General features: G+C 30.6%; 2 protein-coding genes across 6 annotated transcripts; both read right to left on the bottom strand.

The window, feature by feature from the left end:
* On the bottom strand, positions 1-4,706 carry LOC115712448 (LOB domain-containing protein 36-like). 5 transcript variants are annotated; one of them, XR_004010871.2, is made up of 4 exons: positions 4,430-4,706; positions 4,193-4,339; positions 2,281-3,459; positions 638-1,077 (listed from the first exon to the last, which is right to left on the bottom strand). XR_004010871.2 is itself a non-coding variant. In XM_061114480.1 (3 exons), exon 3 carries the CDS (start codon positions 3,427-3,429, stop codon positions 2,359-2,361), a length of 1,071 nt encoding a protein of 356 aa, XP_060970463.1. In that variant the 5' UTR covers positions 3,430-3,459; positions 4,193-4,339; positions 4,430-4,706; the 3' UTR covers positions 2,099-2,358. The 5 variants fall into 5 exon arrangements, 2 of the variants coding, with proteins under 2 accessions (XP_060970463.1, XP_030496582.2); XR_009687486.1 differs by lacking the exon at positions 638-1,077 and adding an exon at positions 1-163 and having other exon boundaries at positions 4,193-4,706; XR_004010870.2 differs by having other exon boundaries at positions 4,193-4,706.
* Positions 4,707-8,938: 4,232 nt separating this feature from the next.
* On the bottom strand, positions 8,939-9,802 carry LOC133037150 (uncharacterized). Its single transcript, XM_061113991.1, has 2 exons — positions 9,650-9,802; positions 8,939-9,490 (listed from the first exon to the last, which is right to left on the bottom strand). Exons 1-2 carry the CDS (start codon positions 9,800-9,802, stop codon positions 8,939-8,941), a joined length of 705 nt encoding a protein of 234 aa, XP_060969974.1.
* Between the last annotated feature and the right edge of the window lie 5,536 nt (positions 9,803-15,338).

Genomic DNA, 15,338 nt, shown 5'->3' with positions numbered 1-15,338 from the left:
AAGAGAATTAAGAGTCAAAGGGTGACATTTAATTTGCTGGAAAAATGGTAGATATACAGTACTACAACTGGTAAGTAAGTATAACCCCTTTTGAGTGTAGTAGTGTCTTCTTTACCAGTGGGGTGAAACAGTTGTGAGCAGCTGACCTGAATAAGGTGGGTCACTGTCCAAAACAGAACATTGACATAATAATTTCTATTTACCCATTTCCAGTCAAGTAGTATAAAAACCTCTTTTATTTTTCTTTCTCGATGTTATGTTATGTCATTGTTATCAAAACCACATTTTTCATTTTTTTTTTCTTTTAGGTACATACACAATAAATTTCAGGATTCATTATTTCTTTACAATAGAAAATAATACTTTTCTCTTTTCCGTAAAGAAAAGTCAGCTTTTACACAAATCCCAAAAATAAAAAAATAAAACAAAATTACTACTACTACTACAACTACAGCTACAATCTTCTAGTCAACAATATGCATATGCCGTTTTGGGTGCTTTTTCCCATACAGCAGCAATAGTGAGGAGCTTATTTATTCTCATTTTAAAATTAATTATTGCTTTGTTTTCTTCAAATTCAACCTAAACTTAAGCCATAAAATGATGATGAGAATACACCCAAATTTAGATCTACAACTTTAGCCTTAAAGGGTAATCAAATTCAAAACTTTAGTGCCACAAACAAGTATAGTAACTAGTATCAACAATATTGGTTTAACTCTTTACTACAGTAGCTAATTAAAGAGATCTAAAAAGGGGGTAAAATCCAGACATTATTATATACAAATACGTAACAATTAAATGAACCTATGATGACTTTAAAGACTTAGTTTAAACAAAAAAGAAGAAATTGACTGTACTCAAAGATCAATGTGGATCCTAATAACTCTTTTTAAAATGATATTTTCATGAAAGTCTCCTCCTCATAACCCAAAAATCAATGCCACTTCATTCAGATATGTATCTTTTCCAATCTTATACGTATTCTCTCCACCTTTTTTACGTCTCTCTCTAGATCTCTCTCTCTCTCTCTCTCCCTCACTCCCTCCCTCTCTTTTTGTGTGTGGCAAAAATAAACTGCACCAGAAATAAGAACCAGATCAAAGTCAGAATAATTAGGTGGTTCGACCACATGCATGTATATACATATACTTGACTAATAACCTTCACAACATGCATTTCAAAATAAGAGATCCATAAAATGAATATATTTCCATTGACAAACTACATACACTAATTATTAGGTCAGGTATAAATTTACTACTGTATATGTGTTGTGTAAATTATGTTTTAAAATGTTCCATTACTGTTTCTTCAGAGACCATATAAATAAGTGTGAACGGGAGAATTTCCCGAAGGGATGCATGTGCTAATTTTAAATACGAGATTATTAGAATCAGATCAAACAATCATGAAAGTATTTTATTTCACAGATTATAATTTGTAGCCAAAATTGACCCTTCGTTAGGTGAGGACTAGTTTAGCTTAGCTAATTAGGGTAGTTCTAGTGTAGTGTCTCTACATGTCTTCAAAACCTAACTACCTAAAAGAGGCTTGTCAAAACAACGAGAGACTTTTCTCTAGTCAAATTACCACAAAACCCCTCTATCTACCTAATACTTGTCTAGATAATAAGGGTACAAGAACAAAAGAAAATTTTCTCTCTTCAATATCTGAAAAATACAGTTATATAATAATGTCATTTAAATATCCTAACAAAGCTTCACATCACTATATGCGAGTCATATGTAATTTGTTAGTAGGGATAATGACGAACAAAATTTCGTCATAAAATTAATAAATTATATAAATAAAAGCCAAAAACAAAACAAAAGACAAAAGGAAATAAAGTGTGCAAGTAAACCTAAAGCTACTGCTAGAGTTCAGATGGGTTCTTATTATAGTTGACAACGGGGAGGACACTCTCTTGAAAAGACAATAATTCTCATAACCGACCCCTCTGCTCTATGCAATAAAGAGTAATATTAGCTTTCTACTGCCACCAAGTGACATTACCCCATTAATGAAAGAACAAGGCAAATTACATATAAAAGCATCATAACACTCATAAATGCAAAGGCAGATATCAAACCTCATGTGGGCAGAGAACCAAATATTATTATTATTTTATCTTTTAAGTTTTAACACCACAAAAGAATAATGGACAAGTAAGATGCCCAAAAAGTTTTTTAACATGAAAGAAGAAACTAAAAACCAAGAGCATAATAAATAAGTACATGAATAGAGCAACTAATTATTGTAGTAAAGAAGAGAACATACCTATGTTGAAAAAAAAATATTTGAATGATGAAGTGAGATGAACAAAAGAGCGGGAGGTGAGGTGATGATGGCATATGCTCAACTAGTCGGACCATTAATATTATTCCTCCTATCCTCTTCGTCATCAAACTTGTGCCACAGCTGAGTTTGCGGACCCAATTGCAGAACCGGCGACTCGGGGTTATTATTAAACAAAAGTTGATCTTCCTCACGTTGTAGTTGTTGAAGAGGATTTTGACCATGTTCCGATTGCTGCTGCTGATCTTGTTGAACAAGATCATAAGGATGTTGATACCCACTTCCAAGAACTAAACCAGGCCCCACTGCTGTACTTGTGTTGCTACCAATCTCATTGAACTCAGCTGTCTCATCATCTGGACCCGTACCAGGGTCATGAGCAGTGGTAAACCTCGCGAGATTTTGTTGAACGGGACGTTGTTGATACTGACTCAGCTGTCGTTGTTGCTGCTGTTGTTGCTGCTGCTGCATCAAAGCCATTTTCTGTTCCACAGTAAGCCTCATTAACATATCTTGTTGGTGTTCCCTTGCCAGTTGATGAGCGTCAAAGAAATGAGGCGATGGAGTCTGCCTCTGAGCCTGAACCTGCGCTTGAACCTGTTGCTGAATCTGTTGGTGGGCATCAACATGTTGAGCTTGAACCTGAGAAGGTTCACGGATGACCAATTGATGACTTGTACTCCCACCAGGAGCACCCATAATAGAGCTATACGGATTATTGTAAACCGAAGAAGAAGAAGAGGGGTTCCCTTGCTGCGGCATATATGGGTTTGGGTAAAAGGGAACCGCATTTTGGGGACCCAAATAAGCAGCAAGCTCTTGTTTAGCGGTGATTAGATCAATGTGGACTTGTTTGAGTCTTTGTTGAAGAACTGAGATTAGACCCACACAGCCATAAACCGGGTCTCTAAGACGCGCATCGGCTTCGTAGGCGAGAGAGTTGACTGCGTCTTCACGGCTGTCGGCGCTGAGTTCTTGGAGTAGTTTCGAAACATTACTAGCACCAAATACTTTGTGAACATTCACGAATTTCTGGGGTTGGTCCGGTGGGAAATACGGTGCGAAGACGCATTCTTGAGTACATTTTCTCCTTTGAATCTTGCACGCCGCGCATGGAGAATTCGATTGCATTTTTATTTATTTATTTTGGAAACTCAGAAACTGCTTAAGGAAACAAAAACACACAAAATCAAACCCTAAATATTTTTATTTTCTACAGGAAAGACAAAGAGTACTTTATTTCCATGGAAGAGAGATAAACCTAGAGAGAGAGAAATAAAATAGGGGGTTTTAGAGAGAGAAAGAGATGAAACGCCATTGGAAAAAGGAATAATAATCACAGCTTGCTCAGGGAAGAAGAAGAAGAAGATGAAGAAGATTCAATTCGATTAAGATATTAAATATTTTATTTATTAATATAAAAAACATTTTCCGATTTTTTTATATATAGAGATTTGCATTAAAAGCTTCTCATAATCACGCTAATCTAATATTTGGTATTAAAAGAAAACCCGACAAGATGAGTCAATATGATACTTATAATCAAACAGTAACTTATATCGAAAGCAATATATTAAATTTTATATTATATAATAATGATAACAAAAAAAAATTTATATTAAAATACAATGAATTTCAAAGCAAAAACCGATGAGCTTCAAAAGTACAGAACCAGTGTGATGATGAAAACTAAAGACGAAAAAGATAGTGCAACTCTAATGAAAATGAAGAAAAAAGATGGCGTCATCAAGAATCCGATTTACAATTCTATAATCAAACAAAAAATTTTGACTGCACACTATTTGAAAATCTCCCAAAACAGAAAGGAAATGATCAATCTCTCTTTGATTCATTAATTCGATACAAAAAAGAAAGCAATAAATAATACTCTGACCTTGTATAATAATGAATTGATTTCGATTCCGATCAATATCTACTCCGATGATGAATGATTCCGCTTATTCCTTTCTCATCGATTTCATCAAAGTCCATATAAAAAGAGAAAACGCCGAGCGAGAGTTCATATATATGGAGATCAAAACTTCGTTGTATTAGGTAAAGAAAGAGAAAGAAAGATCAAAAATGGTTATTTAGCTGATGAAAAAAAAAATGAGAGGGAAAAAGAAAAAACCTAGCCGAGAAGAGAAAGAGAGTGAAGTTCAGTCCAGAAATTTGAGTTTCAAGATCCCAATATAAGAGAGTGAAGATTTGCAAATACCTTATATATATTTTTAAAAATACAATTAAAATGTGAAAATTTGTTATTTTGAGGGATAATAATAAAAAAAAAAAGAAACGAAAAGTCGAGGAAAATAGATGAGAGAAAGAAAGAACATTTCCATTTACCATAGTGCAGACGTCATTATTATTTTGCTTAACAGTCAATTCTGGCCGTCCGATCAAAATATTTTGGTCCTTACGATTTCTTTTTTTTTTTTCAAGAAATAAAAAAAGTTAATAGTAATAACCCCTCTTATTCTGAGCAGGAATTAATTGCCTTTGCCTGAGTTACCTATTTGTCTCTGTACTGTCTGCTCTTAATTACGAAATTACCCTTCTTTCAACAATTTGAACGTTCTTTGTATCTACTGCACAGCATGTAATTGTCCCTTTTTTCACGAAAATATCCTTTCGTTTTAGTCCATATTATTCTATTTGTTTCAGATTTTATTAACATAGATTATTTAAATAAGATAAATTGCCATTCAAAAAAAATAATATAATAAAATAAATTGGAATAAAAAAATTAAATTATTTGTTCTCAGAAATATCTTTTAACTTTGAATGATGTGTTTAAAAATATTCTTTATTTGTAACAATATTATGTACAATTTAACAAACATTACACAATTATTTTTTGCATCTCTCACATTAATTTTAAATTATAATTACCAAACACAAGTCAACTTCTATATATACTTCAGCCCCATTTCCTCAAATCATGAATAAAGTAAATTATATTTATTCTATATATCAATATAAAGGTGATAAATAAAAAACACTAAATTTATCAATCTTCTTTATTTTTTCTTCTATTTTTTTAATAATTTATAGTTGTCAATAAATTAATAATAACAATAAAAAATATCTATTTTCTACTATATATTGTTTAAGTAATTTTTTTTTGTAAGGAATAATATTTATGTAACTAAAATTCAAATAAGTTGATATTGGAATTTAAATAATTATTATATTGTAATAAATAAGATCGATTTTGACTTTTTTTTTTGTTAAAAACAAAACAATATCTTATTGATGGTATGTCAAAAAAAATATCTTATTAATGGTAGAAGTCACTTGGATTCTACTTTCCATAAAAAAAACTAATCAATATCACAATCATTTACATTTTTTTTTTTCAATTATCATTACTATACGTACCATTATCGCAATAATCAATTGGAAGATTTGTTTGCTTTGCTATATATGTGATGAGAAAAATAATTTGAGATTTTATTTGGACAGTAATTTAAAATTATTTTAAAAAATATATATACATAAAAATAAAAATAGAAGAAACAAATTGTTATATATATCTATTCTATATAAAGTGTGCCTATATAACTGAAATTCTTGGTTTTTGAGAAATTTATGGGTAACTTTTAATTTTTATTTAATAAAATATTATTTATATATAATAAAATAATAATAAAACAAATTCTACTAATATTTGAACTGATATTAAATATTCTACAATCACACTCATTTAAAAAGAAAACGTCACTTGAATCACCTCTGCCTTCAATTAAATCAGAGAAGCGTACAAGTCGAAGTGCTTACAATAGAGAAGCGTACGGTCTAGGACTGTCTTCACAAATATAATTAAGGGAAAACTCATAATATATTAGTTTATTTCAACAAATCACTAATATACATAAATTGGGTGGGTAACCACACTACGTTAAACTTAAAGACTAATGCACAAATGAGATATGTCATAGTTTTAATTGAGAACACATTGAAAAACTACAAATAAATCCTTGCCCTTGTTTATGTAGGGAAAAATTTCAAGTATTCCATTTATATTACGAAATATTTTAATAATTCCTTTATAATAAAATAAAATAAAATGGTTTATTATTAAAAATAAAATGGTTTATGAGAAATTCATGGGTGACTTTTTATTTATATTAAAAATAAAAATAGTTTATTATTAAAAATAAAATGTTTTATGAGAAGTTCATGGGTCACTTTTTATTTATATATAATAAAATAAATTCTATTAAATCCAAAAAAACATACGATTGGGTTTTTGCTGTTGTACATCGACGATTGAGTTACATAATAAATCCTATATGTATTAGTTTACAGGAGCAAAGTTTTTTAAAGTTACGTAATAATTTACATGTATGCTGCAAACATAATATACAAAAAATAAAGAAGAATATAGAAGAAAGAAGATAATATTATTCACATCTAGAAAGGCAGTAGAGATAATAATAGAAGCTTTTTATTTTTTTTTCTTTTTTTTTATCAATTTTTTTTTCCTTTTGAATAAAGATAAATATGAAATTTTAATCGTATAGAGTTTTACTTTACTAAAATATAGTATTTTAAAATAATTTAAATTCAAATAATTTAATAGTATTTTGTTATTAAATACTATCACTTTTTATTAAACATGATTTTCATTTTTTGTCGACACTCCTATACTCAAATAGACAATCCACATATATGCGGACCCAGCTAGAATAAAAAGTACAAAATACAAAAATTACACTATTGTCTCTATCGAAGCACATGAAGATTGAAATCCACCAATGACTATCATTAGTTTTCTTATATATCTACAATTTTTAGACAAATTCTATCTTCAATTATCAACAATATAGAGATTGATTTTTAATTTTCTTTTTATCTTACACCCAGTAATGTTTCTTTAAGTATTGGAACATCACTTTTTAATTTATTTTTGGATTAACTTAAGAACATATTTAAATCATCAAGCTTTCTTAAACACTAATATATTACATTCGGTATTCACTTTTAATTGACAACATTATAAACTATAATATTTAAATACACATAATAATAATCTCACCTAATAACTAATAATATTTTTTCTTTAATTTTTAATTGTATCACTTTCAAATAACATAGAAAAAAACTAACATAAAATTTAGTATACGTGCCTCGCACGTAATTTTTGCTAGTATATATATAAATGTGAAACATTTAAGATGAAATATTATTTAAAATTGTTGCATACTGTTGAAATTAATTCTGTTATTTTCATTAACAAATTTTAATTCCCGTTGATTTTGTCAATATTTATCAATTGAACCCTTCAAACTTTTTTCAAAGATAGCATCCAACTTATTAACCTGTAATAAATATAAGAAATACCAATAAAAAACTTTTGTATATAAAGTCATACCGTTATAGCATTAATATTCATTATATATAAGTTTGCTATGTGGAAAAAAAATAAGGGCAATTACACTATATATTATTTTTTTAATTTTTTTTTTCCAAATTTACGGTTTGAGTTTCTAAAGTAGTTAGGAGTTTCTATGTAGAATTCTGTAAAAATAAAAAATAAAAAAAAATAAAAAATAAAAAACTGTTTTGAAGTGTAAAAATGAAAAAGCCCAAAAAAAAATAATAACCTTAAAAAAAAACAAATCAATGAAGGTTAAAAAAGAAATGATGTGGCATTCTAGGTGAGTTTTCTTTGCTTTTCTTTATTTTTTCATATTTTTTTTAATATTTTTTATACTTTTGGTAATATGGGAGTCATGTTAAAAAAGTCTTAAAAATCATTGTGGGTGGTATACTTTTACATTATATAGATCGCGTACAAATACAAAATATATTTAATCTTGGCCAATTAATTATAATTTTTTAAAAGTAAATACAAAATATATTTTTGTATTTTTTATTATTTGTCAAGTTTAAAATAATTATTAATAAAATTATTTAATTATTATTTCATATAAAAGTTATTTTCTTATAATTATTTATTTAAATAATTAAACTATATTAATTTATTAATACATGATATTTTATTAGAATAAGACTCTTTAAATATATATTTTTATGTGCTTTTGGTGAGATGGTGAATATTAAATTTATAGGTTATATATATTTTATTGTTCCAAAATTAATATTATTTATTTTTACATATTTTTGCATTATTTAATTTTCGTCAAATATTTAAATCTAAAAAATTCCTTAAGTTTTTTAACAAATAAAAATAATATATATTTTTAGAATTTTTTATTTTACATTTTTAATTTTGTTGAATATATCTTTATTTTATCATTTTTGTACATTTTTTTTTTATATTTTTAGTAATATGAGAGTCATTTTACAAAAGTCCCACAAACTATTGTGGGTGATATAATTTTATATTAAATAGATCAATATTCTTTTATTTTTATTTGTAGCATAATTTATTTTCTATGTGGGTCATTAATAAACTTAATTTTACACAATTAGTTATATTTTTTTTTTTCAAGTGAGTGCAAATTATATTTTTATATTTTTCAATCTTTATCAAGTTTAAAATAATTATAAAAAAATTATTTAAATATTTTTTCCTATAAAATGTATTTTTTTTTTTATAATTCTTTATTTTAATGTATTTAAATAATTAAAACTATATGTTAAATTTATAGGTTTATATATATTTTATTTGTTAACCACACAGAATGCAACAGAAAAATAGGTGTGATACTGTTTCTTCCGAGGCATCACAGAGAATGCATTGAGCATCTGTTGTAATCTGAAACTTGACCAACCTCTGCCTGGTTTTTAATCTGTCCAGCATTGCTAGCCATAGCAGAGAGCTATGTTTAGGAATGTTCATCCTCGACCATACTTGTTTGCTCCAATGACATTGATCATTTGCTGTTGTTAGCAGCTTATATACTTTAGAAATTTTGTAGCTTTGAGCAGTAAACTGGGTATGATTGATTTGCTCTTTCCATTCATCTTTGAGTTCAACAAGTTTCCTCCAATACCAGCTACTTTGGGTGGGTGCCTTGTACTCCCACCAAGATTCATTGTTAATATAGACATTATGCACCGACTTAACCCATACATTGTCTTTTTTTGATGCAATTGCCCAAATATTCTTGATGATAGCAGCTTTGTTCCATTCATGGATGCTCATGAATCCGATTCCACTAGCTTTTCTAGGCTTAAAAATGTTCCCCCATGCAACACTTCCAGGACCTGCCATTTCACTCTATCCTTTCCACAAAAAACTTTTACAAACAACTTCAATATCAACAATCACTCTTTTGGGAAGTATCATAACTTGGCTCCAATATGCATGTATAGTAAGCAGAACTGAATTGATCAATAAAGCCCTACCAGCATATGAAAGAATTCTAAAGCTCCACACCTTTATTCGAGCAATCATCTTGTCCACTAGCAGCTTGCAATCCTCCTTAGAGATTCTTTTTGCACAGATGGGGAGGCCTAGATATTTGAAGGGGAGATCTGCTCTAGTAAAACCAGACATGTCAACCACCCTTTTGATTTCAGTTTCAGCCATGCCACTGCAGTATATTGCTCATGTATTCTTGTTTGGCACCAGCCTTGAGGTGTTGGAAAATAACTTTAGGCCTTGGAGCATTCGGTAGATGCTTTTAAAATCACATTTGCAAAATAAGAGTACATCATCTGCAAAGCTCAGTTGATTTAGTTTAAGGTCGCTGCATCTTTCATGAAAATAGAAATCTGTCTTTTCACCAACTTTTCTCATGATTCTACTTAGGTACTCCATTCCAAGGACAAAGAGCAAGGGAGACATCGGGTCTCCTTGTCTTAATCCCCTTCTTGCTTGGAAGTAACCATTTATAGAACCATTAAGCATAAGCGAGAATCTTGGTGTTGTAATACAAGTCATGACAGTAGCTATAAACTTCGGTGGGAATTTGAATGCTGTCAAAACTTCTTCAAGAAAGTCCCAACTCATGGTATCATATGCCTTTTGAAGATCCAATTTAATCATACAATTGGCCTTGTTTGATTTCCTTCCATAGTGCCTTATGAGATCTTGACAGATCATGATATTGTGAGCTATGAATCTTCCTTGAATGAATCCGCCTTGATTTGAAGCTACTAAATCTGGCAATATACTTTCAAGTCTACTACAGATAAGCTTAGTAGCTACTTTATAAAGTACATTGCAACAAGAAATTGGGCGATAATCACTTACCAAGTTTGGACATTTACTCTTAGGAATAAGAGTAAGGATTGTAGAGTTGATCTTTTTTAGTAAGTGCCCAGAGTGAAGGAAGTCCAGGACTGCATCGGAAACTTCATCTCCCACAAGCTCCCAATTGTCTTGATAAAAGTAACTACTATATCCATCTGGACCTGGAGCCTTGCCTCCTGGAATGCTAAAAACTGTCTGCTTAACATATTCTCTTGTGAACTGAGCTAAAAGGATCTCTGTATGTGTATTAGTGATGATCGGTCCACTCTCCATTACTTTGGTTGAAACTTTTGATCTCCCATCCATGCTTGATCCCAACAATTGTTGATAATAGGCAAGAAAGGCTGCTGTAATACCATTAGAGTCTTCCAGTCGGATACCATCAACATTAATCACTGATAAAATCTTGTTTTGATTCGTTCTCTCTCGGATACTGAAGTAAAAAAGTGCAAAATTTTCATCTCCTTCCTTTATCCATGCCATTCTAGACTTCTGATTCAAAAAAGAGCAATAGTTCTTATGAATTTCAGCATATACCTTTCTTGTGTTAGCTTCCTGTTCCTGCAGCTCTTTGTTCAGGGGGTCTCTTTGAAGCTGAGTTTAGCAATCAACTAGTTCCTGCCTAGCTTTGAAATCTGCTGCTTGGATATCTGAAAAATGGCACCTGTTAAGCTCTTTAAGGGTAGGTTTAAGAGCTTTTAATTTAGCAACTGTTGGGTTTTGTGCCCTAAATAAAACCCATTACAATCTGATTAGTTATCAATTTAAGAGATTTGAAGTGATTTATGTTAACATGTATTTTTCATGTTTATGGTTTAATATATATTTAATGTATACACAAAATCAGTTAAGTCCAGAATATATATTTATTCACAATTACAGTATTGTCAACACAGTGGAATGTGATTGTGATCATATGATTCAAAAGACTAAGTCTCTGTTTCATCAGTGTTTTCGATTTACACTGATGTGATAATTAGCGATAAAGTATACTTACACTTGGAGTAAGTGTTATGTTCTTTCCAGGACATTGGTAAAGTATACTGGTTTCGAATGTATGGAGTATACATTGGACTGGACCGATATTGAACTTAGTCAAGATATTATAAACTTACCGTTGTATCTTTTCAAGTCAATATCACTAGTTGATCTTAGATTAAAAGAATCTAAATCCTGATATGCTTAGGCTCAATCTCAGGAGTGCTATTCATGTTCTTTGATTTATTAGTTAAGCCTACTTTTGGGTCAGGGTGATACGTATATTTTGGGAACATGATAGTATAACTGAGTGGGAGCGCTAAACATAAATATGGAATCTATAGCTTCTACTGGTGTATAGAAGTCAAGTGATGATTCCCTTCGAGCTTAGCTAAATAGAAGTAAATGGATGAGCTCTTGTTTCAGTGACTATATCTTAGATCACTAAAACATCATTTACAGGTAGCTAAGTGTTTTAAGGGGCCAAATACATTGAGGGATGAAAACGGTGAATTTTATCCCTTCTCGGTGTAAATCATCTATATAGAGGATCTTTGATCACATTAAGATTATAACGATGGTTAAATGAGATAGCGTATCTATATCGTGGAACATATAGAACGCTCTATATAAGTCTGAGAGTGCAATTCCAAGTTCTAAGAGTGGATTCAACAAGGAATTAATAAGTTAGGGAATTTACTTGGTAAATTCGGTTCGACTTATTGGAAGCTCAGTAATATAGATCCATGGTCCCCATTCTAGTTGAGATCATACTGCTTGTAAGACTCAATAATTGATTTATGATTAATCAATTATAATTCTAAAGTTAGACTATGTCTAAATTGTGAATTTTCACTAAGTAGGGGTGAAATTATAAAGAAAGAGATTCTAGGTTTATTTATTAATTAAGAGAGTCTATATGTCTAATTAATAATTATGTTAAATGACAATATTATTTAATAATCTATTTTAGTTATTAAATAACTAGTTTTGGCATTTAAATGGTTAAAATTAGAAAATTAGCGTTTTTGAGAAAATAGAAATAAAAATTGTGAAAACTGCAAAATCCAAGTGAAGCCCATTAACACCATGGTCGGCCACTTGTGCAAGCATTTTCCAATTATTATTTTCATTATTTTAATGCCAATTAATTACTAACCTAAACCTAGCAGTTGTCTATAAATAGAAAGTGATGGCTCACACCAAATTAAGCAGTTAAGCAATTATTCAGTAATTCAGGAAACTATCTCTTTCAGAAAATTGAGCCTTCCCTTTTCTCTCTATAGCCGAACCCTATATCTCTTCTCTTCCTCTTCCAATTTCGTATACCCTAGTGAAAGAGTAGTGCCCACACACATCAAGTTGTTGTTGGAATTATTTTACCAGGATCTTAGATCTACTCACAAGTATGTTGATTAACAACCTAAATATGAACTTCTAAAACGAATATAATTAAACACATATAAAGTATGAGAAACCTTACATTGGGTGCAGCTGAATAATATGTCTCCTCCCACTCAGATCTCTAACCCTTGATTCCTTTCTGTCGCAGAGTATAATCAAGATCTGAGCCCGATTGTCCTTCTTTGTTGACTCTGAATTCTACACAGCCTTCCTCACTATGATTGAGGTATTACTTGATGTGTGTGGGCACTACTCTATCACTTAGAGGGATTTCGAAAACAGAGAAGAAAGAGAGAGAGAGAGAGAGAGAGAGAGAGAGAGAGAGAGAGAGAGAGAGAGAGAGAGAGAGATTTCGAAAACAGAGAAGAAAGAGAGAGAGAGAGAGAGAGAGAGAGAGAGAGAGAGAGAGAGAGAGAGAGAGAGAGAGAGAGAGAGAGAGAGAGAGAGAGAGAGTGGCGGCTCAGGAGTGTTTGTGTGAAAGAAAAGAATGCAGTAGTGTGTCATTGAATCCTGGAGCCTTTACCTTCTATTTATAGAATACCACATAGGGTTAGGATTGAATTACTTGGCATTAAAATTGAAAAAATAAATGACAAAAAGGCAAGTAAAGTGGTCGGCCATAGCAATGTGGAAACAAGCCTTTCACTTTTGCAACTTTCCTATTTTATCATTTCTAGTTTCCCATTCTCTAAAATTGCCAATTTTCTCATTCAACCACATAAATGTCAAATCTAATTATTTAATAATTATAATTAATTATCAAATAATATATTGTCATTTATTTTATTTATTAATTAAACTAATCAAAGTTTCTTAATTAATAAATATACCCTATAAACTCTCTATTTACTGTTTTGCCCTTAATAAGTGATAAATTCACAAATAGACATAGTCTAATTTGAGAATTATAATTGATTAATTAAAACCAATTAAATGAGTCTTACAAGTAATATTGTCTCAACTAGTGTGGGGACCATGGGTCTATATATCCGAGCTTCCAATAAGCAGATCAAGAATTTACATCTTAAATTCACTGACTTATTAATTCTTCGTTGAATCCACGCATAGAACTTAGAATTGCACTCTCAGCTATATAGAACGCTCTATATGTTCCACTATATAGACACGTCATTCATTATCCATTGTTATAATCCTAATTTGATCAATGATCCTCTATATAGATGATTTACACTGTAAAGGGATCAAATTACCGTAACACCCTACAATGTATTTTATCCTTAAAACACTTAACCCTGTATAAATGATATTTCAGCTAAGTGAAATGAGTACTCCACCATTTATTTTCGTTTGGTTAAGCTTGAAGGAAATCATCCTTTACTTTCTATTCGCCAGATAGAAGCTATAGATTCCATATTTATGTTAGCGCTCCCACTCAATTGCACTACCGTGTTCCCAAAATGTACGTATCACCCTGACCCAAAAGTAGGCTTAACTAACAAATCAAAGAACACGAATAATACTCTTGAGATTGAAGTCCTAATCATATCAGGATTAAGATCATTTGATCTAGGATTAATTAAGTGATATTTAATTGAATAGATATTACGGTAAATTTAATAAATCTATATCAAAATCAATATCGGTCCATTCCAATGCATACTCCATGCATGCAACCCAAACTTTACTTTAACCAATGTTCTGGAAAGAACATAGCATTTCTCCAAATGCAAGTAAACTCTGTTGTAGATTGTCATATCAGTAAAACCCAGTGTTATGATAAATCTAGGAATCTTTAATCACATAGTCATGTTTACTTTCCAATGTGTTGACAACACAATAAACATGATCAAGTATGTGAAAAGGGTTTTAATGAATTTATAAATCAAATAGATAAACAATTGATAAGGTGAACCAAAACATACACAAATGAATGAAAAATACTTCTGTTATTTTATTGATATTGAATAATCTGGATTACATTGAAACAGAGTTTTATTTAGGGCATAAAATCCAACAGTTGTACCTCAATCATAGTTTGGAAGATTGTGAAGGATCCAAATCCAAGAGAAGAACATTCGAACTCAGATCTTGATAATACTCTGCAACAGAAAGGATACAAGGGTTAGAGATCTGAGTGGAAGGAGACATATTATTCCGCTGCAACCAGTGTAAGGTTTTCTTAACTTTATATGTGTTTATTATCGTTTTAGAAAGTTCATATTTAGGATGTTAAATAACATACTTGTGAGTAGATCTAAGATCCTGGTAAAATTAATTCCAACAGCAACAACCTGATACATTTTAGTGCCCTGAATTTTTTCGCTCCAAACTGTTAAAATTATCTATTGAAAGCTAGGATGGGAGGACCACATCCTAAAGTACTTAAAGGGCTTTCTTCCACTTAACAAAGTGGGATGAGTAGATACCACTGCTGATGTGTGATCGAACAAGCCTTCTGTGAGGAAAATTGCTTCTGTAGTTGGAAAAAACTATATCCAAGCTTCATTAGCTAAGACCCTGTCAATCT

The sequence above is a fragment of the Cannabis sativa genome, chromosome 4, assembly GCF_029168945.1.
Source record: "Cannabis sativa cultivar Pink pepper isolate KNU-18-1 chromosome 4, ASM2916894v1, whole genome shotgun sequence".
In the NCBI taxonomy this organism is placed as follows: Eukaryota; Viridiplantae; Streptophyta; class Magnoliopsida; order Rosales; family Cannabaceae; genus Cannabis; species Cannabis sativa.
Note: the sequence above shows the minus strand (reverse complement) of the source record. Positions and strands in the feature narration are given on the sequence as shown.